Raw genomic sequence first — 26,961 nt, forward strand, 5'->3', positions numbered from 1 at the left:
TGTCATTTATCTGATATTTCTTTCACAAATCTTGTTTCTAAAAGATGGCAAGAAATTTATATTTCCATTGGTTTAGATAAATAGTTTGTATTGTATTGCAATCAAACTCTACATATTATGTACAACGTTGGGAGATTGGCCCCTCTAACCCTATTAAAAAAAAAAAACTTATCTGCAAGAAGAATATATGTACCCAAACTCACATTGTGGTACCCAAACTACAAATAATGTAGAACATATGTACCTTTCATACATCTATACCATTTCACTCACACAAAATACTCGCTAAGCTTCTCATACATATGATATGACAAAAGCTAATGGGCATCTCCATTTGTACAATGGCCAAGTAACACCTTTGGAAGCATTTTCCAAGTGAGCCAACCATGTTTTACTAGACATATGTTGAGTGGAAATTTGAAAATATCGAGAGGTACATTGGATCTCACAAGTCAAACTGGTAGATGCACATACTACTTTGAACCTTGGTATGTTTGTGAAAACAAAGGTTGTAGTTAACATGGTGGGGCTCTATCTCAGGTTTACCATGCCAGGCTACATAAACATCAACAATGAAGGCATTGCCTACGTTGTGCATGTGCATCAATATTATGAGAGCCCAACAAGTATCCATGGACACTTACTAGAATGAGGATCACCCTAAGAGATCAACAAGTATATGAAAAATGTTGAATGAGTCATTAGCAATACTCCAAGCTATAGTAGTGCATCAATATGCTTATATGATATGTGCATGTGTCTAATGATATTCACAAAACTTTGTAAGTATCTATTATTGAATGATGAGGTGGCTAAGAGTAGCACAACTATTATTAAGGTTGTTTGGTGGCACTAGTATTGGTGAGCATCCCACGTTATGTGAACATGGCCATAAGTAGGATAGTAGAAGACAATGGAAGCCGATGGAGACGCAAAGGGCTAATCATATGAATGTAGTGTTTGCATTGTATGTAAGGATGGGGGTGAACATGTGGCAATGAGCTAATATACATAAGGTTGAGGGAGATTCTCTTTTGTGTAACTCGTCCCTTGTATCCCATCAATACATAGTTTATGGGGTATGCCCCATGTATGCCCCCAAAGAGAGTTGTCATGATAGTATAAAAGGGTTTAAACCTCTCCCTTCTATATAGGACCCCAAGGGTAACCATATGATTTTATTATCTTACCACGAACAATTGGGAGATTGTCCCCTCTAACCTTGTATTTAAAAAAAAAACTCATTTGCAAGAAGAAAGCACATGTGCCTACTTTTCACATGGCAAATCAGAAGCGTGTGGCTGATTGCTCAGGTAGGCTTGAGCCTCACAATTGAATCTCCACAAGTGAATGGATGACATTGATATCAAAAGTTTGTGGATTTTGAAAAGGCTACAAGAGATGTTGTGAATAGGAGAAAGTATGGTATGAGATTTTTTTTAAACATTATTATGTTATATTAAAAAAAGGGTGTGGGGATATCATTGTCAAAGGGAGAAGCGAAGCCTTACTCCTAAGCTATCAACAACCAAAAACAAGTTATCTCTTTGAAATTCCCTAGGAAGGAGGAGAAGATGAAAAAGGGGATTTTTTAGAGAGAGGCACGCTATGCTACTCCTTGTGTAGGCATTATGCTACCCGTTGTATATGTATTGACAATTCTTATGTAAGGAAGGGCAACGTGTCTAGCTTTGTGCCTTGATTTTATAATTATTGAGTTGTTGAGTTGCGAATAAAAAGAGAAATGGTTGCTGCATCGCAGTCCAAAGACGTTGCCGACCACTTTCCTGTCCCTCCTAGTGCCTCTTTCAACGCAAATTTTGCGCCTCTATAAGCCTTGGATCATCGATTGCACTCCTCCCCTCCCACCATTTGCCCTCCTTGCTCCTTCCATTTCTATCTCAGCTTGTGGGCAGATCAAATGGAGTACCGCCGTGTTGATCCAGGGGCCGGAGGAGATTTTGCTCAAGCTGCTGGACACGACTCAGACCACCCATCCCACAGTGGCTTCTCTTACTCACCTCCTTCCCTTGCAGTAGTGCTACTCTCTGCCGAGATCATTGCCGCAGGAGCAGTGACGCTCTATGGAGTGTGCTTCATCGTCGTAAAGTTGGTGCAGGCGGCAAGCTATGCTTGTTCCTGTGATTGTCGCAAGACAATTACTCTCGGAGGTTGCATCCTGTCTCGACATACGTTTCAGTAGTTTAGCGACCGTTCTATTGTCGGTGTTCTATTGGAATCTTACACCAACTTGAATCTACAGGTAAGGCCAGGAAAGGCCAACCCATTGCTGTGTCTCAGGGTCCGTCCACAATACTAGAGGTCAAGAGCATACCGTTGCCCATCAAAAGCTACCCGAAGAACAAAATAAAACAGTTCACAATTGGGGAAGTAATGCGTATCACAGACAGCCTCAGGATTAAACTAGGACAGGGAGGTTTTGGTGTTGTGTATTATGGAAAGCTTTCCTCTGGCCAGGAAGTGGCTGTTAAGAGGCTGTCCTCCCCATCTTCACAAGGCACAATTGAATTCATTAACGAGGTACTCCCATAAAAGCGGCCGACTTGCTCTATTCTGATGCTTATCAGATTAGTCTGCCTGACGATGACCCGAAACATCCGTAAAGCTCAGGTCGTATCTTGAAATTGTGCAGGTGGAGCTCACGTCCCGAATATGCCATGAGCATTTGGTACCTATGATCGGTTACTGCTGCGACATGAACGAGAGGATCCTCATCTACCAATACATGCCGAGGGGATCTTTACACGATCATCTCTACGGTACTACTTAGAAATCGAGGATAGGAAATTGGAGAGAAGCTTTGGGTTGTTCAAGTCAGTGATGTTTCGCTTCTGTGATGTACAGGCCGAGAAGCTGGATCTCAGGCCTTGGGTTGGAAGCAAAGACTCAAAATTGCCATAGGTGCAGCCAAAGGTAAGCTGAATCGTAGATCTCTTACTGGCGACACAGACAGGTTGCTGAATCGAAGCCCTGTCGCGAAAAAAGTAGATTCCTGACTGCAATTACATCTGTGTGATCAGGACTTGACTATCTGCATACGGGGAGCAAACCTCCGATCATTCATCGCGACGTGAAGAGCGGCAACATCCTGCTGGACCATAATTTTCAGGCCAAGATAGCAGATTTGGGCATTTCTAAGATCATGCAAGAAAACCTCGACATCTCCAATGGAATCAAAGGCACTGTTGGCTACCTGGATCCCGAGTACGTATCTCATTTGCATTTTCTCGAGACTTCAATTAATGACATTGAATCCTTTTTAACTATAGATTTACATAAATGTGCATAACACCATACAGCTAGCATGGCAAAAAATATTATGACACATTAATAGGACCTTTGTCATTCACATAACAATAATTCTAGTTTTTTGAAGACCTAGGCTAAAATATGGTCAAGGCCCCACATCTTTGGCTAGACGTTGGTAGAAAGGTCATCTCTTTCGTGAGAAAGGAGCCCCTCTCATTGGCATGAGCCTTGAGTTGATTAATCCATCACCATAGAGTGTTGTGCTTCCAAGGGTGCACATGATCTAAGCATTGAATCAATTTCCATCATAATTCATATTCCATTAAAAAAAACTTTTCACTATAGGTGCTCTTGAAAGATGCCTTTTAATAAAAAATGGCCTCCCATGACACATTGCCTTTGTTATCTCAACTTCTTGTTTGCTATCTAAGATCTTATAAGACAAACAAACCTAATATTCATTACATTTGAAAATTTCACTCCCATCACTAGCATTACTTTTAAGAGAAAGAGCACTCTATACTTTAGAAGGAGGGCACAAAGCAATTAAGGCATAGTTTTGACCATATAACAACAAGAATGATAAAGAGGAGCCCTAAGGCACCCATCTATATCTAGTTATTTAACTAAGAAATACCTCTTATCATATTCATTATTTAAAATGTGGCTAGGTATGTTTAGATCCATTGTCAATTAATTATTCACAATGTGGCTAGGTATTTTGCATCCCAAAGAGCAAATGAGAAGACTGATGTATATGGATTTGGGATTGTCCTTATGGAGCTCATATGTGGCCGCCAAGCTATTGTGCCAACATTGGAAGACCCTTCAACTGTTCAAAACATTATTGATTGGGTACTTTTATGCAATCTCTCTCTCTCTCTCATGCATGTGCATGCACACACATGCACATAGATGTGCATGTGTACATACATGCATCAAGTTATGTTTTCTAGGTGTTTCATGTATTAATACCTTTGATGTTACGACTCGCTAACTCGGATTATACATGGTGTTTTGTAGGCAAAGCCTTATACTAAATGCAATCGCTTGGATGAAATAATTGACAAAAGCTTACAAGGAAAATTTAATAAAGAAGCAATGGAGCAAGTACTGAAGATATCACTCATGAGTGTTGAGCGTACAAGCCCATATCGGCCAACAATGCGAGAGATTCTTGAAAGCTTGAACCATGCCTTAGTAACAGAACTTAAAGATGAGAATAAAAGAGAAGGTACACTTAAACCACAATCAAATATAGTATCTTGCTTCCGAAGTAGTCTTAACATTAGATGGATCTTCTCCAATTAGCTTGTGAGTTAATGGTCAATTAGCTCATGAGTGAATTGTATTATCATTGTAATGTTTAAGAAATTTTAATAAGAACACAAATGATTCATGGATGGTATCATCTTTTCTTCATAACTTGAAGAAAAAAGTTATTGTGTGAAGAATGGAGGGTACCATAAACTCCTAATTGAATAGTTAGACAATGTGTCGTAGTATGAAGGAACCATTTAGTAATAGATTCTTGTAGTAGGTGCCTCCAAAATCATCATATTAAACTGGTGTGCATGATTGTTTGAGAATTCATCTAATGTTTTAGTAAATGTTGAAGCATGTATGCATTACCACTAGATAAATTTTGCATTACCATTGGAAAACTTTTACATTACCATTGGAGGACTTTTGCATAGACATACTTTCTTTTGGAAAACGTTTGCATAGAAATAGTTTCTATTTTTTAACGAATATAGGTTTCCACAATTTATGATTCCACATGTTGATTTGAAAGCTATATGCATGACCATGAAAGACCAACTAACATTATAGACTTTTATAGGTTATAGACAACATATGAGTAGCATATGCCATGATGTTAACCTACTAGAATACCTTGATGGAACTAGATCAAAGTAGATACCAACTTAAGAACCTATGAAAAGAGGGGTATGGTGTCACTTTTATGTTATAAAAGTTCTTTTAGGATATTACTCCTCTTTTGATGTTTGATCCTGAGATGAGATTGACATAAGGGTCAAAGCATGATCAATTGTCTTCATACTTAAACTATTTTAGGGGAGTCTTGTGATGGGTGCTCTGGTGAGGAGCTATTGGGTAGGATTATAAAATTGGCAATTAGCCCACAATGATGTGTAATCAATGTGCTCGCTAAATGCTTTTTGTTAGTAGCATTATGATTATCACATTTGAGAGACCACATTTTCTACTTGCCTTGATATTTCACCAGCTACTATATCTCTATATATACTCCTTATTGCTAGTATTATCATATCAATCGTATAAAGGATATAGTTTTTCTACTGCAGCCACTATTTGGACCACTGCATTGGTCCCTAATGCGACACACTTGGCATTGTGTAGGAGATACTTAAATCCATATTCAAGGTTCTCTGGCTCAAACCAATAATGTTAACCACTGTGATATGGCTAGAATTAACCTCTGGAGACCATGCCAACTATTGCAAGTGGTGACTAGCATAATAGTGGTATGTGTCGAATAACTTGATGGACCATGTTAACTATCGAATGGCTACCCTGTGGCCCAAGTCAACTACTACAATGGTCATATCAACCACTGTAGTTGGTGATTACTGCCATAGTGGCACATGTCAACCAACCTAGTGGCACATGCATAGTGGACCATGTCAACCACTATGATGGCCATATCATGTCAACCGGCCTAGTGGCCCAAGTCAACCATTGTGGAGGTCCTATTAAATGACACACGTTTTCATGTAGGCCATATTGAGACACATCAATCAACATAGTGGGCCAAATCAACCACCAAGGGGGTCTTATTGCACAATACGTACTTGCCATCATGGAACCATTGCATGGTTGCTAGAGGACATAGTTCTAGGATGAGTCTAGGCATGTGTAGCTTATATGTTCTTAGGGGAGTACTTCTTGCATCAAAGCATAGCTCATCTCTACTTAATAATCTTTATGTACAAGCCCATTTCTTCATTCATCTCTTCATAGAACCATCATAATATGTATAATAAGGCTCATAATTTGGCTCAAGTCATCATTCCAGTTAGAAACTATAGTCTCTTGGCCATGTGAATATCAAGGCATTTATAGACTTTTCACTCAAATGAATTAACAAATGCAAGGTAAAGTTTTCAAAGACAAACACCTAGTAGTCTCTTGACTCACTTGATGTTCCAAGGAATTCTCCTACTAGTCCTAAGACCATATTGGGTGTTCTTTACTCTAATGGCAATGATAAAATGTGTGCAATGTACAAGACATTTTTGTGGACTTCGTTTGGTGCATATGATAGCATCCAAAAGTGAAAAGAAAACTGAGGGAGAGAGAGAGAGAGAGAGAGAGAGAGAGAGAGAGAGAGAGAGAGAGAGACAGAGAGAGAGAGAGAGAGAGAGAAGCGGGGGGTAGGGCGAGGTGACCTCCTCTAGTGATGGTAGAGGAGATAGGGTTGCAATAATCTCCAAAGATGCCTAGCTTGAAGCCGCCAAAGAAGGTGACTCCACCAGTAGAGATCTAGGGACAAGACCCAATCATTAGACGAGCATTAGACAGACAACACCAGAGAGCAAGATGTGGATGCAAGAAATGACAAGGGAAAAGATGTCGGATCTAAGCAATCTACAAGGCTTCACCCTACACCTAGAGGATAAAGATATGCAAGAACTAACTGACGAAGGACTCAAGAGGCTACTGGGTTAGACTTTATATCCACACCAAACAACTTCTCGCTTTTCCAGAGTGACATGAAATACCAAAGCTATCTCCTTGTGGCCCAAGCTCGAAAGCACCTTGTTCATGGAGCCCCCCCCAGCACACGATGCAACAAAGTGTGAAAGGGAGAGCCGTGTTAGAGGTGTTGAAAGGAACCTATGTGGGAGCTATCCAAGGAGGCGACTGAAGCCTGTTTAAAGCCCCTGTGACCTTGAAGCAATTGGAGTGGGAGCAGCTCTCACCAAGAGCAAGAACGATCTTTTGCGACCCTTCCACTCCCACCTCCGTAGAAGTTGATCCAAAAAAAACTCGACCAGATACTGGCTCTATGAAAGGTAAGCTTCCTATTGTGAAAGTCCACAACGGAATGCTGAATGAAACTATGAAATGGCTCTACTCATGCGTGGTAGTAGGATATATCCATGGTCCTCAACCACCTGCTCTATTCCTCGAAGGATGGGTGAGGAATTTCTGGTCTCTAAAAGGTTTGAACGTCACTAGTGTTTGCTTTCTGAGGAATGGATACATTGCATTCCTTTTTAAAAAGATCAAAATGGCGTCAAAAGTAGTGTAGAAGGGCTCATGGACCACTAGGAACTAGCCGCTATTTGGTCAAATGTGGAAACCTACCTTCAACCCCGACCCACCTTCGCCCTACAAAGCACCAATTTGCATAGAATTCCCTGACCTCCCGCTCTCCCTTTTCCCTCAAGTTGAAGTGGTGTGCACACCCCTAGGTCACCTCTTAGCCCTGGAAACTAAAAGGTTCATTAGTACGAGAGGAAATCCCCAAGCTTGTGTCTTGATGGACCTAGCTATAGACCCGCCAATTGCCATCTGAGTTCTAGATGGGGACAGAGTGGAATTGATCTAGAAAGTCTTCTACAAAAACATCCCCAACTCATGTTTCCTCTATGGCATTAGAGGACATTTCATTAAGGACTTCCCGAATAGAATAACCGTAAAGAAATCCCAAAGACACCCATGGCTCACCCGTAGGATGATCAGGTAGAAGAAGAAGCCCCCACATTCAACCCCAAAACTAAGAACAACGGGAAAGATAAAGTTCAATGGAGGGAGGTAAGGAAAGAACAAAAGTAGAGCAAGGTGACTTGAGAGAGACAAATGATGAAAATAAGGCAGATAGCTCAGAGGATGAAGAATTTGTAGAAAACACACAGGACTTTGAAGCCCAACTTCAACGAGTAGAGCATGAAGACCTAATAGAGATGACCCCCCCTTTACTCTAGTGAAAGGTAGAAAAACCCTCCAGGATGAAAGGCAAAGTCTTCACTTAGCCCCTTTGAATGAGAATCCCAAGGAGCTAGGAGCCACAAAGAGATAGAAGAGAAGGCGATCAAGAGGCTTCAATCTTGTGCCATAGGTGAATTTTAGAAGAAAAGAAACAAAAGCAATACCCAATGATGCAAAAAAAAGACCTATTCACCTTCCTTAGTCTCAATTTCCAAGGATTATCAAATGATCTTAGACTAGCCATTCTTAGAAGATGGAGGTCTCACCCCTAACTTTATAGCACTTCAGGAGGTTATCCAGCCATTCTCAGAACATGGATTAGAAGTAGAGGTCTCACCCCTGACTTTATAGCACTTCAGGAGGTTATCAAACGATCTTAGACCATCCATTCTCAAAAGATGGATCAGAAGTAGAGGTCTCACCCCTGACTTTATAGCACTTCAAGAAGCAAAGGCTAAGGGTTCAAAGCTAAGATGGCAACCCAGATAGGTTGACTATAAAAGGGAGTGGTACTGCACTAATCACAAAGAAGGTGGAGGGGGGTCAGTGCTGGGAGTTGCCAAGCATCTCTTTCAGGCAGTAGGAGGGATCCTGACTACCTTCAGTCAAAATGGAATACGGGTTGACTTCACGCATCCAAACCTAGAGTGTCAATTGTTCTCAATCTATGCACCCAACTCTACTAGGGAAAGGGCTCTTATGTGGGAAGGTGAGATAACACTATCTTATTGGGGGATTTTAATATGGTAGAAAGAAGAAGAGATAGATGGAATGGGCTAGGCCACGTTCTAAAAGGGAGTGAGTCGGCAGCTTGGACTGATCTCAAAGATGAAGCCCTCTTGGTCGATGCCTCAAAGGAAACAGACTCCACCTAGACCAATAATTAGATAGGGTAGAACCACAGAAAAGCCTGCCTAGTGTAGAGGCCCTTGGCCCCTACAGGGAATGAACCCACGAGAGACTCTCAAAATAGTAAGAACAAGAAGACACGAAAAGCAAGAATGAAGAGTAACGGTAACTGCATTGATAACCGTGTTGCCTTGTATGCATACACATAGAGAGAGAGGTTTATGTCCCTTCATTGCCCACACACATGTCTCTTGGTATCCCCATGTGCACCCACCTCTTGGCATCCCCACTTAGGGCTAAACTCGTTAGGCCCTAACACATGGCACTCACGGTGGACTGTGCGAACCTCACATGCACAAATATCCCCTGAGTGGAAGTCAGATGCCATAATAGTGCATGTGAAATAAAAAGAGATACAGACTTTTTAGGCAACGCTAAGGCAGTGGACCTTATGGGACTACATAAATGAAATACAACAGTAGGCATAGAATGCCATATTCTTGAAGAAACTCCAGCAATGTCGACGTAGATCTTGCCTTTTCAATTGCAAAATAATTGCACCAATACGCAATCCCACACTTGCAACCGCAAAAACATCGGATGTTCTCCTTGCCGTATCACCTCAACAATTGCATGCTTTCTCTCCATGAATCAGATACCAAAGTCCAGGGGCTTACATCCAAACTACTTTGTTGGTATGTCCCTGTGACCGTATCTGCGTCCACTAAAAATACATTACATCTTCTTTGGTTCACTTTAAGAACTGAAGTGTATTCTTATGCAAGTGAAATAAAGAGTAAGGCACAAGAAATTCATGCTTATATTGAATGTTGCTGGAAGCTCTACCAGGCATGGAAGAAACTACCCTACTGATTTTCCTTGTTGTTGCAAGACCAACCTCAAGCTACATGGAACAGTTGCTTCTTCAGCATCCCCCATACCGACATTTTAAACCCTCAGGGAGGGTACCCCTTCTTATTACGTATACGGCCTTTTGACAAAAAATAGGGCATCACCATCATCCTCCAAAACCACCAAACCATAGATAACTTTCTTCCAACCAATACTCCTGTAGATGGCAACTGAGATTTGCGCCTCCCCATCCAATTGGAAAGTAACACGGGAACCAGTTAAGGATTTATGAGATAGGGTTGGGTTTTCTTCACAACAAATGAAAACCGTCTTCTGTTGAAAGTGCAGTGGTTTGTACACTCCCGTTCTCTGCACAATCACTTCTCCGGATCTGATTCTAAGGCTGTCCTCATGACCCGAAATGAGCGCACCATTTTTGTGTAACAAGTTTTCGAAAGCGTTTGGGCAAAAGTCAAAAGCAGAAAAGGTTACCACAATGACGAGCAAAGCGATGGAAATGAGCGAGATGAAATGGAATTCAATCCACTCAAATAGCACCCAGATTAGGTAGCCCTTGCAAGAAATGCTGCGAAAAGATGCTTCGTTCTCCATAAGAGCACATCGGTAGGGCGACTCCATCATTGCATGACAAATAGAGCTTGGGAAGTCTTTACCGAGAACATATTGCTGTAAGATTAGCAATCATCACAATCATAAGCCTCTCAAAGGCTCTCGTCGTAGCCTTGTGAATAGATGACCCCGTAGCATTCACTCCGGCGTTCAGCACCCGCAACAAAGACCCCTGTAATAACCTCTGCAAATGAGCATCTCCGCAATAGCTTCATGCACTTGTCTGTGCTCCTCCGCATCCACAGAGACTCCGCTTCCACAAAGAATCCGCATCATGTCAGGTCCACAATAGCCCGCAAACAACCCCTTGCGCTTTGAGAACTCTACAAAAGTAGAACTCCACATCCGAACGCGGACAAAACTCTGCAAAATGATACACTGGATAAGAATTAGTTCCGGTTGTCGTATTGCTTCCCTTCTGTCCTCCACCTCTGCCCCTCCTCCACTTTCGCCACTCGTCTAGTTCCATCCTCCACTACCACCCCTCCTCCACTTCCCACCTCCTGCACTTCCCACCCTCGGCGTCCCCTCCCTTCCTGCGGTTGCCCCTCCCTTCAATCCTCCACCTCCGCCCCTCCTCGCCCTTCCCTCCACCTCTTGCTCGTCGTTCATTCCTTGGCCGCTGCGCCCTCCTACTCCCCGCCCCTTCTACTGTTGCTTGCCCTCCTCCTCTACTCGCCCCCCCTTCCCTCCACCTCTTTCTCCCTGTCCCTCCTCTTGCTCATCGTCCCCCGCCCGCTCGTCCACACTCACTCGCCGCTCCTCTTGCTTGCCCTCCGTTCCCTTCACTCCTCCTCCGCGGCTGTGAACCCCTGCGCCTCCTCCTCCTCCTCCTCTCAGTCCTCTCTTTTCTTTAAGTTAATTAAAAATAAAAACTCTAGCAATCAAAGATTGAAAACTTTTAAAGAAATATGGTACCTGAAAGATGTAAGTGAGAAGTGAAATATTGTAATTGTTGCTCTTGCTCTTGCTCTTCTATTGCTGTTGCTAGAATAAAGAAAGAAAATAACTAGAATGCTTGGCCAGCTACTAAGTATATTATAAGAAGCTAATAATAGGCCAGTTGATCTAACAGCTTAGAATGTGCCACATGGCATAGTAGGAAGAAGCTAATAATAGGTTAGTTGATCTAATTACTTAAAATGTACCTCATTGCTTCATAGGATTTTAGACTTGCATAAAATGCTAGTGCTGGCCAAGTAATGAATGAAAGGGATTAGAGGTTTATGTTTCTAGGGTTTATCTTCCCTCCCTTCCTCCTCTCTTTCTTTTCTCAAATACAAATTTAAATTTTTTAGAATACAAAATTTAAAACCTTCCTGGCAATCCTTTTCCTTCCCTCTTCACTTTCTACTCTCTCTCTTCACTGAAATCGAAATTGAAAATTAATAAACCTTCCCGTCAATTTTTTTAATAAATTAAAAATTATTAAACCTTCTCGCTAGCTCTTTTAAATTAAAAATTATTAAACCTTCTTGGCAACCTTTAAACCTTGTGGAAAATCTCGGGGGGGGTCACTCATCATATGTAACCCTATCACGTGAGTTCAACAGAAGGATATTTTTTATTTCTAAAATTTACAGAAATAAATATACATAAGGGACTATTTAAAATAGTTTTGGAAAAAATTTACAGATTTGTATAGAAAAGGGGTACATTTTATTAATGAAAAAATTTACAGATAAGGGATTTTAAATATAGGCCTTGAACGCACGTGATATAGAGGGTTTATACATAGTGACCCCCCTGAGGTGGAAAATACTAAAACCAAAAAAGTTTCCAATTATTTTAAATTAAATTAGTAAACCCTCCCAATAATTGTTTAAACCTTGTGATGCCCATTCGATACTTGTGCCTTCGAATAACACACTTCGGACCGTGTTTTTTGACGATTGTGCATGGCACTAGGTGAAAAAACATGGTTTGATGGGTGATCGACCATGTGAACTATATCCGATGGGCACAATACTTTGCACATGCCTCAACATAGGTGGTATTGACACACGTAAAAAGGGGAATGCCCATAAGATATGTGCAAGTTTGAATAACAAACCTCGAGGTGTGTTTTTTGATGATTATGCATGGCACTAGGTGTGAAACATGGTTTAATGTGTGATCGACCATACAAACCATATCCGATGGGCATGATACTTTGCACCCACCTGCATACAAAGGGGGATTCCCATAGGATACATACAGGTTTGAATAACACACCTTGAACTGTGTGTTTTAATGATTGTGCATATAGGTGTTATTGATGCACATGCAAAACAGGGTGCTCATTAGATACATGCATGTGCGAATAACACACATGGAAGCGGGTTTTTTTACGATTATGCATGACACTAGGTGAAAAACATGGTTTGATGTGTGATCAACCATGCGTACCATATTCAATGGGCGTGATAGTTTGCATGATACTCAACATATGTCATTTTTACGTGTGTGCAAAGGGGGGTGCCCATAAAATACTTGCAGGTTCAAATAACACACCTCGAGGTGTGGTTTTTGAAGATTGTGCATGACACTAGGTGAAAAACATGGTGTGCGTGATCGACCTTACAAACCACATACGATGGGCACAATACTTTTCACTTGATTTATAATAGGTGATATTGATGCACATGCAAATGGGTATGCCCATTGGATACGTGAGCCTTCGAATAGCACACCTTGGAGTGTGTTTTTTGATGATCGTGCATGACACCCTAAGGAGAAAAACATGGTTTGATGGGTGATCGACCATGCGAACCATATCTGATGGGAATGATAATTTGTACATGCCTTGAATTAGATGGTATTGATGTGAGTGCAAAGCAGGGTTCTTCTTGGATATGTGCATGTGCAAATAACACTCCTGGAAGCGGGTTTTTGATGATTGGAGACTAGGTGAAAAATATGGTTTCATGCATGATCGACCATACAAACCACATCTAATGGGCACAACACTTTGCACATGCCTCAACATAGATGGTATTAATGCACTTGCAAGGGGGGATGCCCATTGGATATGTGTGCCTTCAAATAACACACCTCAGAGCATGTTTTTTAACGATTGTGCATGACACTAGGTGAAAAACATCATTTGATGGGTGATCGACCATGCGAACCATATCCGATTGGCATGATACTTTGTACATGCCTCAAAATAGGTGGGATTGACATGCGTGCAAAGGGGGATGCCGATCTGATATGGCCCCTTCAAATAATACACCTCGAAGCGTGCTTTCTGATGATTGTGCCTGACATTAGGTGAAAAACAAGGTTTAACATGTGATCAATGATGCAAACCACATATGATGGGCACGATACTTTGCACCTATCTCAATAGTAAGAGGTATTGATGCACGTACAAAGAGGGATGCCCATATGATACATGTAGGTTTGAATAACACACCTCGAGTCGTGTTTTTTGACGATTATGCCTGACAATGTGGTGGAAACATGGTTTAACGCGTGATCGACCATGCGAACCACATATGATGGACATGATACTTTTTAAGTGGTGAAACACGGGTGGTATTGATGCATGTGCAAATCAAGATGCCCATCGGATATGTGTGCCTTTGAATAACACCTTAGATGGGCATGATAGTTTTCACCTGCCTCAAAATAGGTGGTATTGACATGTATGCAAATGGGGATTCCCATCAGATACGTGCGCATTTGAATAAAACACCTCGAAGAATGTTTTTTGACAATTATGCTCGACACTAGGTGGAAAACATGGTTTAACACATGATAGACCATGCAAACCAAATCCAATGGACACAATACTTTGTACATGCCTCAACATAGGTGGGATTGACATACGTGCAAATCATAATGCCCATCGGATATGTGCGCCTTAGAATAACATACCTCGGAGTGTGTTTTTTGACAATTGTGCATAAGACTCTAAGGTGAAAAACATGGTTGGATGGGTGAATGACCATGCAAACCATATCCCTGACAAAACATGTGTGCCTTAGGATCTATGGAGCACTCTAAGGTGGATGGAACCTATGTGGAGACATGATGAAGAGAGTGCTCATGACATGTACCTCAAGTCAATTAGGTTCCAAGATAGATTAGCTTGGACTCATAAAGAGAATCTTGAGATAGTGCAAAGTGCTTGATTGATATTACTTCAAATGAACCTCCCTTTTATAGGTGAGGGTACTTACATCCATTTGCTTGCTCACATGTGGGATATCTCCTCCATGCCATGTGGTAGCTTTCCCTTTCCTCATACCTTTGCTCTACATGTGCTCATGGCACCACAACTCTCAACACCTCCCCTTGGTGCCATGATCCTTTAGCTATTGCAAGGTGGTCAGATGTGAGTTACAAGATCAAATCCTCCCCTCATAGCTACTCTCAGGTGGTCAGGTTTGTTGTACAAAATATAGGCAAGGTTGGCAAGGTTTTTGTTTCTCAATGCTTCATGTTGATGGCATTTGCTTCTTCGCTTGACGTAGCTGGATGCATGATGCTTTGTTCTTCCATGTGCCTTAATGCTTTATGTGTGGATGCCATGCTTCATGCTATGGTCATCTCATACACTAGCGCTTTTGGCATGCTTATGACAATGATGTGTGCATTCATGCTTCGCTTTATCATTTGTTGCAAAGGTCTTACCAATTGATTTCTTTCAATATTGGCAGTGTCTAATTGCATTGTCTAATTGCATACAATGATTTTGACTTGATAATGCGTAGAGGTCGAAAAGACAATCACTTTTCCATTTTAGAGCGTGTGCAAATTCTTCCTGGATTGGAAGTTACGGCTTGTCGAAGTTCTTATGAAGAAGAGGGGCTTTGATGATGTGGCACAGGGATTCACATACTGAATTCCATACTGTGCTTAGTAGGGGCTATGTGCTTAGGTGGCACTATGGTGGCCTATTATCCCAGTTTAGTGAGGTAGTCAATAGAGCGAGCGAGAAAAAGCGAGCGGGCCCAATGAAGCGAGCGAGTTTTTTTACAATTCCTCCGATGAGAACAAATTTGAGACCAAACTTACTATAGCAAGATGTTGTCATAATAAGCATACCAATAATCATACTTACAATCCACCCTATCTTTCACTTGAAGAACATAAACTAATTACCAAACTCATAACATAGATGACTGTTGAAATACCACTTCACCTGCAAAATGCACTAGACTAAAACTTTCCAAATGTGTCCATGGTTCACCACAACAATTATCAGTCTATGAACAAAATGGTGTTTCAAACCATATTCTAATCCCCCTGACATTCATCAAGAAAGTAGTTGCGCGCATGTGGTTTATCTAATTGGCACTCATCATATCTCTTGTCGGCTGTCATGAATCTTGCCATTTTTTCTGCATAGCATGGTAACAAACTACAACAAAACATACATTTCAAAGGAAAGTAAGTCAAAGTGGAACAATGAAAATAATTTCCAATAAGAAGAACTTGCCATCCTTATGTGTTATACAAAAGACAATTCGCTACCAACAAAAAGCAGAAAAAATCAATTGCTAGATCAAGGGCTTACAAACACTATCCAAAGCATCAAAATTTGTACTTTCTTGATTCAAAGGCACCCGTAAATGTTCACTATCTACCATATTATAAAGATGCTAAATAACACTTTCAAAGTCCTCAATTTTAGCATTCAAAATATAATTCAGGGCCAGTAGCATACTACTCATCAAAGGGGTTTGTGACAGGTTCCACTCTCTCTTCTTCCCTGTCTCCATCATGCTCTGACCTGATCCATTTTCCAGAATGATCTGCCACAAGTGCTCAACAATGCTAGCCACAATATCGTTGTCTGAATTAAATGAAAAACAAGGCCTGCCAATGGCCTGACAAGCACGCATAAGAGGGGTTGTACCACAACCCATCTCTAGAACCAGCCCTCCAGGAGCACATAGAAGAGACATAATGCAACCTACCAAAAAACTACTCCTCTCTAGTCCACCTCGTGCTAGCTGAGAAGACATCGGCACGATTGTCCTTGTAGAGGGAGGTATGTGATGAGTCCAGACATCTTCACGTGGATCAATCAAAAGCTGTTGGAAAAGTGGAAAGCTCTCCTCCCAAAAACTGTTGGATTCTTCTGTGCTCTATGTATTAGAGCTAATACTGAAGATTGCATCTGGAAACCACATGGAGAAAAACATGTATAGTATATTGACTTCAACTAGCAAGCATTATAGCATGAAAGATGGCAAACATAGCATGCATAGGACTTATCCTTCCAAACATAGCATGCATAGGACTAACGAGGAGACATTAGTCAAAGACACTTTTATCATGGAATGCAAACATAGACTGCATGGAATGGTAATGGTAGCTTACCTTAACACTTTTATCATGTTCTCTACAAAATCCATATGGAAACTTGTCATGAATGATCACACGTCTGACAACCTCCAAGCCCTGGACATATGCAAACCGTTCCATCCAACCAATACATTATCCTGCAAGCAATTAATTTTATTTAAAACTAGTAGAATGGAAACACAAAATGTGAAATGTCAATTGTGGTATTGTGCCTTACCTGCCAAAGGACATATGCATGCCAACCAACCACTATTAGACAAAGAAGTTGATGCAACTACAAGCCCATGCCGTACATGGTCCTCGAGCAAGACATTCCAAGTAGGAGTGGATCCTCTCTCATCAAGTGGATAGCCAGATGGAAAATCGAGCAATATAAAATCTAAAGCCCACTTCGCCTTCTTACCCATCCTCTTGTAGTCCTGATCTCGACTAGCCACTGTAATAAAAAACTCATGCAAAATAGCATACTTCTCATTTCTTTTAGAGTCAACAAAGTCTTTGCCCATTGCAATGTAGTCTCCAACTGTACAAGCAAACAAAGGTGTGATGCCACGGGCCAAGGAAATGTCAGGTGACTGTGATCGATGGAACATGTATTGCTTCACAAGTCCCGAGATTGATTCTCCACCTATATGCAAAAGCAAATCAATTACAAGTAAAACTAGTGTTAAAGGAACAACTACATATGCAGAACACAACAACACCCTTACCTGCACTCTCTATGTGATCCATTTCATGCCGCATAGGACTAGATGGTCCCTCATCTAGAAAGAGAACAATCATGAACTTATTAATGCAATGTCAAAACGAATTGAAGACAACATCAACAAACAATCATATTGTATCTTCCTTACCTTTTTCTGTAGGATGTTCTTGTTTCTCTTTCTCTTTCTTATCTCTCCTTGAGCTTCCCTCCTCTTTGTCCTTACTTGCTTCATTGGCTTTTTGTGAAGCATAAGTATTGTGTACAAGTCTCTTTCTCGCACCAGTACTTGTCCTTTAGGGAAATCTATCCACTAGGGACAATGTGCTAATTCCCATTGAGAGAGACGGTGCATGCCGGGTGGATACATGCATGCAGCATGACCAATCTCCACCCAACTCTTCCACAAATTTGGAATGTCAGAGATCCTTTTCTCTATTACCAAGTGGGAGAGATATCTATCAACCAAGAAACAAAAAAAAAATGGATGTCCCAAACCATCAAAAGGTCAAGAAATCAAGTGGAACAACCATAAATGATTGTGTAATTACATGAATCAATAGCACAAACATAGAAAAATGAAAAATGAACCTTCAAATGAATTGACAACATACCTATAAACCACCCTATGGGCAGCCATGTCCAACTCAGATCGTCCATCTCCTTTTTTTCCACCCTTTCTCTCCATCTTTGTTTCCTTTGATCTTAGCACCACAAACATATGTTTTCTCCCCTCCAGTTTTATATCCTCCATGTATTGCTGCACTGTGTAATCCTTAGGTGTATCCAAAGGCATGCCCATTGTTGTGATCACCCTCAAATCTTCAAGCACTTTCAATGATTGTCTCTCCACCTTCTCCAAAAATATCTCTCTACTAATCCACCTAAATAGTAAAAGTTGACTCAATTTTATAATAAAAAAATAAGAGTCATGCCATTGGCAAGAAACAAACAAACACCATGAAAGATGATTTGTATTGGTAGAAGAAACACACCCTCTGTACTCAAGGTTGCCCACAGGCATGAAGTACATGTCTCGCATAGGTTTAGTGGCTTCTAACAAAGAAAGGAAAATATTTTTTTTTTCTAATCAGACTTTGCAATGAGTTGGAGCTTCTCCAATGTCACGCAAGAGTCCGTACCATCAAAGCGCAAGGCAAACAACTTTTCCAACCAAGCCTCTCCAAGACCAGGATCTATACAATTCGATGACATGTCAGTTACTTAACTTTAAAATAAATGCAACAAAGTATAGAAAATTCAATTCACACCTTTCCCATCCTATCAGCAATTCTCTTTTGAATTATGGTACGCTGCTTTCCTTCTGCCTCTCCCCTTTGATCTAAAGGTAGCTTTGTAGATATTTTGTCCATTGCTTTTTTAAGCTCTGTATTGTACTCAACCTACATACATAAGTTCCAATTAGAGAAAGCAAAGGAGTGATAAAGATGTAAGCATCAATACAAATGCAACATTCTACCTAGAAGACAAGCCTTGCCAGATAACCTCTTGTCAATGGAAGCCATGGCTTCTTCCCTTTACTCTCTTGAGCCCTCCAATTCTCTATTGATTTGATCTCACTCGAAGACAATGTTCTCATAAACACCATAGAGTCACACTCACAAATGTTGTGTGCATTTATGAGTATGTCCCTTAGACTGGGTTTGATAATGGCATGTTCATTCATGCTAGAAAACAAACAGCAAAGTACACAACCCAATCAATAAATGCAAAGTAGCATAAAACACAAATGTGGAGAAGATTCAAAGAGTCCATGTACTTACGAATTCATTCGTTGTAGCCCTTCCAAGAGAGCAATCTCACTAATTTTCCTTGGGTCAATTATTGTGCATACCACTCATACACGTCTCTTGTTTGTAGGAAAGATTTCCTTGATCAGACTCATCCATGCAGCGGTCCTATGATTGCCCTCCCAAACAAATAACATCTTTTGTGACATAAAATGAAAGTCAGTGTTAGACATCACATCTTTCTCAAACTCCCCATCCACCTCTCTCCAGGTGGGAGATCAACTCTTCCTCATATCATCTGTCACAACTATCTCCTCTCCATCACTCTTGCAGACAGATACAATGAAAGACCCTTTCTCTGGGAGATATCCCTCCACTTGAAATGTACTTTTGAGTGAAGATACATCATCACGAAGTCCTCTCACTCTTGCATAAGGTATCAACCTACACAAGGGAATGCGAGGACACTGATCTGAATCAAGCATCCTACATTTGCCAATCACATCACCTCCTCCTTCCACCTGAACTTCACTATCATCCAACTCATCCTCCTCCACTCTTGGACCTTCATCTCTTTGAGTTGATGATACTTCAACCTCTAGACCCACCACACTTTCTTGCTCTTCCATTCCACCTACTGATGATTCAACATTGTGATCTACTTTTGTTCCTCGTCACCTTTGTAGAATGTGCCACTTGACATTTTCTGCCTTTTTTTCCTGTCATCCTGAAAAGACAAAAAACAAGGCATTTTTCCAATCATAGTTCTCAAAACCTTTTCAATAAAAACCAAAACTAAAAACAAATACATGTATCTACCAATGCAATTGATTTCTAGTTTAGGAAACATTCACCCACTTCTGTCCTAAAAGAAAAAGGTTCATCTCCAATTCACATAGTATATCAACTTGCAGTGGTATCTATACACTTGGATATATGGAATTGCAGTGGTAAATATGCACTTCTATGCCTACCCCTTACCCTCATGAAAAGACACCTTGAGATGCGAAAAAGGACAGTGCATTAACGCTCTATCCTTTTTGGCATCTCAAGCTATCTTTTCATGAAGGCTTTTTATGAAAGCTTTTCTACTCAATCCTCCATGTATCAATACTTTCTTTCATACTCACAAAAGGTTGCTTCGACCATTTTATCTTTTGTCTACAAGTATGCTTTGGTGTATAGGTCTAATGGTCTTTGGAATGCTATTGGACTCTTGGAGGGATAGGTCACATGGTCTTTTGAACACTATGCAAGGAGGGGACTATTGGACTGCCCAAGGGACCAAAATAGGCAGTGCATTAACGCGCTACCTCTTTTACTACCCCTGATAGTCCAAGTTCCCCTCCCTTGCAGAGTAATAATAGCGCTATAAGTATCGGGATCTTTGAGGGAAACGTCAATGAAGAAGGTATCGGGATCTTTGAGGGAAATGATGCAATCTTTCAAGGAAACGCCAATGAAGAAGGTATTGAGAAAAGGAGAGGTGCTATGAGAGAGAAGGCAGGGTTGGCTGAAAGAGCCTCCCGGCATGTAGTTACTGCATTAACACAAATAACTTAAACAAGACATGCCTTTACCCAAATAGGAAAAAATGTTGAAAGGAGGTCAATCTACGAAGAAGTTGAGGATGTAGATCGAATCCGATTCAGAGCTTCGACTACTTCTTTATTGTTTAATGTTCTATGTTACATCCGCTCTAGCAAGGATTCCTTTGGTCTTCATCAACTGATTTCCACCGGTGATTCTTAAGCGCAAGTATTTTGGCCTACATGTTACTTGCATAACGAAACAAAGTGAAACAACAATGGACACATTGGAGACATGCCTCAAAGATCCCTCAGTAAGTAATAATGTTTCCCTCAAAGAACTCTGCCTCGCTATAAGCGGAGAGTTGTAGCAGAGAAAGAGTCCACGATGGACTGGAATGAAGATTGACAAGGGTAGAGTTCGCAGGCAATGAGATAATTATCTTTGGGAGTGTATGCTTGCACGGAGAGGATGCTTGGAAGCAAAGAAAGCAAGAAAACAAGCATCGATAACTCGGCCATTGGAATTTGTGGCAAAATGAATGAAAACGCTCGGCCGGCTTATCTTCTCCATCCTATCTGCACCGAGGAAGACCACAAACTTGACAAATTTGCTGCGTTTTGATGCTGTGCATCCTACGCTTCCTCGTCATCATCTGTCTGCAGATACCAAGCATAGACGGAATGAAGAATATGAGCATGGCAAACAAGAAAGCTCCGATTATTCTCTTCATCAAAACCTTGAGAGCTACTGATCAGAGCTCACCCTTTCACCTTGAAATGTGCATTAAAATTGGATGACAGAGCTTCCAATCTGCATCAGATTGAATGAAAAGCCTCCCGATCTACCCAAAACTAAAGCCAAAACAAAGAAGCTCGGATCCAAATTCTACTATGCTCTCCACCGATGCTCTCGCTGAAACATCGGTGAGCTTCATAATGGAGCAAGGAATTGCTATCGATGTACCTCCTGGCGATGAGAACGAAGAGCTCCCAGCGGTGCAGCAGTCCTTCTTTGATCAGGGAAGGAGCAGAGGGAGTGAGTAAGCCCAAAGTGCAGCGGGGACGGCCATAGCTGCTGCTGTGGTGAGGAAGCCGAGGAAGCTCCTTCCTTCCTAGCCTCGAGCTCCTTCCTTCCTAGATTGCTTGGACTGCCTGGGGCAGCAAAACACGCTGCCTCTTTTGCTGCCCCAGCCAGTCCAACTGCCACCTCACCTTCTGCAACCTCACCACCCTTAAGCTCCTCCTCTTCTGCAACCTCACCACCCGTGAGCTCCTCCTCACCCTCCTCAACCTACAATGAATTGTATGGAGTACTCAACACCTGTAAGCTCCCGCCTTTCCACATCAATTCGGAAGCTTTGTCTCATGCACTTAGCTTCATCCTTCTCCCTCGATGGCAACCTCCTACTCACATAGCTGCACTTTCTCCTTTCATTTCGTAGCCTCCTTGCCTTTGTGAGCTTGCCCCTTGGACGCCCTTCACACTCAGATGCTTGCATTCTTTTTCACATCTCTACCTCTCAACTTGCATTATCACTCGTACAAGCACTTTCACTAGCTTTCTTTACCTTTCTTCTATGTAAGGCCTTCATGGCATCTCGAAGTTTTGATCTCCCTACCCCTCCCTTCTTGGTGTGAATATTTGCAAATTCTAACTCTTAGTAACACTGGGCTTCCTTCATGGTCACCTTTGCGATTGAGCTCCTCTTGGTCACCTCTTGAAACGCAAGTAGTGGGCATCTCTGTGAGCTTGTATATTCATCGCTGTGTGGAGGACCCCTCTTTGTGTCTCTTGCAACTTTCTTCATCTAATTTAAACGTAGCCATCTCATGTGAGAAAACTCTATAAAATTCTCTTTAGCTAGCACACATTCTGCCCATCCTTTCATTGCTTTCATCCATTGTCGCAATCACAAAAATGGATCAAGACAGCAGCCACACAAAGTCTACGATGCATTTTTGGTTGAGGAGGGACGTGGAAAAATGAAAATTCAAACATTTGTGTCAATGCAGTGCGGACTCCAGACTCCACATCAACTTGTGCATCCTCAACCTCACCACCCGTGAGCTCCTCCTCTTCAAACAAGTCTCTGAACCTGTCATTGATGTTGTTGAGATATCGAGCTCCACTCGCGATATGCTAGGGTGACCGTTGTGCATTTATGTCATCGACTTGTTAGCTGCAGATGCGGTTGGTATACCGCCCACGAATAATAGCTGGATGACAGCTATCTTTATCTACTCTAGTTTGTGGCTCAGTTAGTATGCCACCTTAGTTAGTTGAGTTTGGTTGAGACCCACATATAGGGTTCTTCTATTTCTTTGTACTAGAGTTCTTTTGGCTTTCACAACTAAGAAGAGGAAAACTGTTTTCAGCCTCCACCTGTGTGTGTATTCCCCCATTGTGTATGTGAGAAAGTCGCAAGTGAGACTCCTTCCCTCTCTCCCACTATCTTCACATGGTATCAGAGCCTTGTTCGTGGTAAGGAGATCAAGAAAGCAAACCAAGTTCGCGGGAGGACCACTGTTGCTTTCCTATTTCGAGTTTGGGAGCAAATCTCTGCAGGTAGCACAGCTAGAAGTGCAAGAGTGCACTGTCTCAGATTGAGATGCCCTTCGCGATGTGGCGAGAGCGTAGTATATGCTGCGGGACGTATGCATGTGTGCAGAGATATTGGGAGTTGCAGAATCATGCTTGTTGCCTGTTGATGCAAAATCGTCACTAGGAAGTGACTGTGTGGTCAAATACCACTTTCATCAGTCTTGCAAATCTGCCCGTGTGAGGCAAAAGCTGTGTTTTTCGCAGTGAGAGTATTTTGCAGTGTTCTGTAATGGCGTTTGATTCTCTTTCACAGATTGTTACAGAAAAGCTTGACAAGAACAACTTCCAGGCATGGAAGTTTAGAATGACAAATTTCCTTATGGGAAAAGGCTATTGGGAGTTCATTACAGGAAATGAAGAAGAACCAGTTCTTCCTAATGTTCCCAATCAATAGGAAATGCAGGCATTTAAAGGATGGCATGAGAGAGCCAGAAAAGTTATGTACTGGCTATCTATCAGTATTTCAGATTCTATGATTGTGCATATTCAAGATGCAAGTACGCCAAAGGAGGCGTGGGATATTTTGGCAAAAATGTACAAAAATACGCAAGCCAGGAAAATGCAACTCAAACAGGAGTTGCACAATGTGCAGAGAGAAAATTTGAGCATAAATGACTACCACATGAAGGTGAAGAAAATTGCAGATGCACTTGCTTCCATTGGGTCGCCAGTGGAAGATGATGATCTAGTTTCTATGACCTTGAATGGTCTAGGAAAGGATTATGCATAGTTCCGGACATCCATTGCCGTTCGTGAAAAATTTCTTGATTTTGAAGAGTTGTTTGCTCTTCTAATTTTTGAAGAGCAGAGAAATGGGGGTGCATCTTCTTCAGGAGGAACTTCAAAAGAAACTGTCTTCTACTCAAATGCTGGAAGAGGTAGAGGCAGACGTAGAGGAGGCCGATCTGGAGGCCGTGGTAGAAATTAGAATATGCAGCAAACTCAAGAAATCCAGTCCTATGGAGGAGGACGTGGTAACTCTAGATGGCAGACAGGCCAAAATGCAAACAGCAATGTTGAATGCTACTACTGTGTGGAAAAATGGGACATATGGCTAAAGACTGCTACAAAAAGCAGAATGACATTATGAATGGAAAATTGTAGCAAGGCAATTATGCATCTTCTAGTAGACAGGGTGATGTCAGAAATGAGCATCTATTTATGGTACAGCACATGACCAATTCTGTGACAAGTGCAGAAGAACGAAATGATGTGTGGTATGTTGAGTCAGGTGCGTCAAACCACATGACAGGTCATGCAGAGTGGATGCAGGATGTAAGGAAAATGGAAAAACTAGGATTTGTGGAGATTGGTGATGATACTGCACATCCTATTGTGCAGATTGGTAAAATTCCTTTGTCTATGCAGGATGGGAAAAAGAAATACCTGTCTGATGTATTTCATGTCCCGAACATCACCAAGAACCTAGTTTCTGTTGGTCAAATGGTTGAGCAGGGCTTGCAGGTTAGATTTAATCCTCATGGATGCTTTGTTGAGGATATGAAAAATAACGGTCGCTTGATAGCAAAAGGAAAGAAAAAGGGCAGGATGTTTACGTTGGATGCTGACATGCCTGAATTGAGTGCAGCAATGTTTGCACATGGGACCGGTGTAGTTGCAGATATTGATATCAAGCATAAACGCATTGGTCATGTTAATATACAATGACTCAATCAATGCAAGCCCAAAATATTGTTGCAGGATTGCCTAAATTCAAGGTTGTAGAAATGCATAAGTTTTGTGAAGCCTGTCAATTTGGAAAACAGGCAAGGAAACCATTTCCTAGGCATGTTCAAGAGAGTAAAAAGCCATTGGAATTAATCCACTCTGATGTGTGGACTGCTAAAGCTACATCTATTGGAGGCTGTCACTATTTTGTCACTTTTATTGATGACTTCAGTAGAAAAGTTTGGGTGTATTTTATGAAAAAGAAAAGTGAAGTGTTTGGGCACTTCAAAAATTTTAAAGCTATGGCTGAAAAAGAAACAAGCCTGCAAATAAAATGCCTAAGGTCAGATGGAGGGGGAGAGTATCTCTCAAATGAGTTTGCAAGGTTCCTACAGGAGCATGGCATAAAGCAGCAATATTCATGCAATCATACCCCACAACAAAATGGACTTGCAGAAAGGAAAAACAGGTTTACTTGGGCAATGTTTTTTCAACTGTGTGACTAGATAGTGTCCTTTGACATGCCAAGGACAATAATGTGAGACAAAATATTTTGATTAGACAACTAATGTGAGATGAAAGATTTTGATTGAACAACTAATCTAAGACTGAGAGATTTTGATTAGTCAACTAATGTGAGATAGAAGATTTCAATTGGACAACTCATGTGAAATGAAAGATTTTGACTAGAAAACTAATATGAGACTGAAGAATGAGAAGGTCGGGCTCAATGAGCTCTCCCTATTAATTGCAGTGCAGACACAAGTAAGAGCCCATTATGAAATCTAGCCCCAAAACTTTGTACACCGATCCACCTAGTGCGAATCAATGGAATACCCAAAAGACTTTGGAAGGCTTTTGTTCTATCTGAAAACTATGTTGGATGACCTCCTTGCAAAAACAGACCCGAAGAAGGAGGAAAATAGCTACAAGGAGGGCATGCTTCGGTGGTGGGTGTATTACTTGGAGTTGGCACAGACGGTGAATATTAATTTCCTGGGCTATTGTTTTTCCGACTTCTTTAAGGTACTTGTCAAGCTCATGATGTAAGTTTCTTTTGGCAGGACATGATGGAGGCATGAAGTTGGATAGGGTGCATTTAGACCAAGATGAAGAGGACCCCGCATCAAAAGAAGGAGTTACTATGGGCATGCGAGTCAACAAAGTCAAGCAAGCAGTGTGTGATCCAAGAGTGTGAAGAGGTCTGCCATAGTGCATTATACTGGCCAAAAGAGCTGAGAGATGCTTGCTATAGAGAGGCTGATAAGATAGTTGGGAGTTTGGAATTTCCTTGAGCCCCAAAATGTCATTGTAAAGCAAAAATCTTGTAGACATTTCTCGGACTTATGGACTTTCTCGACTTGATTTTGTGTCGAGCTACTTCAATGTTAGTACTTAAATGTTTTAATTAGCATGGTGGTTGAAATTTGACGGTTAAAGATCTAAGTTGCATTAATTTTCATGTATTCTTTTTGGATTCAAAAAAATCACTTAGATTCACATTTTTCACGATTTAAAACATTTCAAAAGTTTCTTCCCATTTTATTTGTATGAATAAGCTAGTCATACGAATAACTATTTATTCATACGAACACATTGTTTACTCGTATGAATAAACACAATATAAAAAGACAACCACTCTCATTTTTTGTATTCATACGAATACAGACACTTGCCTTCCTTGCCACCTTAGCTACTTGATCGCTAGCCCTGCTACCTCCTGCTTGCTTTACGGTACCTAATAGCTCACCCACCTTTCATAGGTACCTTCTTTACCCTTATTTGCGACACTCATCTCTCTTGCGAGAGTTGTGTGTTGCTGTC

The 26,961-nt window shown here is 41.3% G+C and overlaps 1 protein-coding gene across 1 annotated transcript; it reads left to right on the forward strand.

Annotated features, from left to right (window-relative positions):
* Positions 1-1,852: 1,852 nt before the first annotated feature.
* LOC147894377 (putative serine/threonine-protein kinase PBL21) lies at positions 1,853-4,581 on the forward strand. The gene is made up of 7 exons (XM_087385295.1): positions 1,853-2,171; positions 2,264-2,541; positions 2,654-2,780; positions 2,866-2,934; positions 3,042-3,225; positions 3,987-4,125; positions 4,294-4,581. Exons 1-7 carry the CDS (start codon positions 1,922-1,924, stop codon positions 4,579-4,581), a joined length of 1,335 nt encoding a protein of 444 aa, XP_087241421.1. The 5' UTR covers positions 1,853-1,921.
* The last annotated feature ends 22,380 nt before the right edge of the window (positions 4,582-26,961 follow it).

The sequence above is a fragment of the Dipteris shenzhenensis genome, chromosome 14, assembly GCF_047967505.1.
Source record: "Dipteris shenzhenensis isolate YYH24624 ecotype China chromosome 14, Dip_SZ_1.0, whole genome shotgun sequence".
Taxonomy (NCBI): Eukaryota; Viridiplantae; Streptophyta; class Polypodiopsida; order Gleicheniales; family Dipteridaceae; genus Dipteris; species Dipteris shenzhenensis.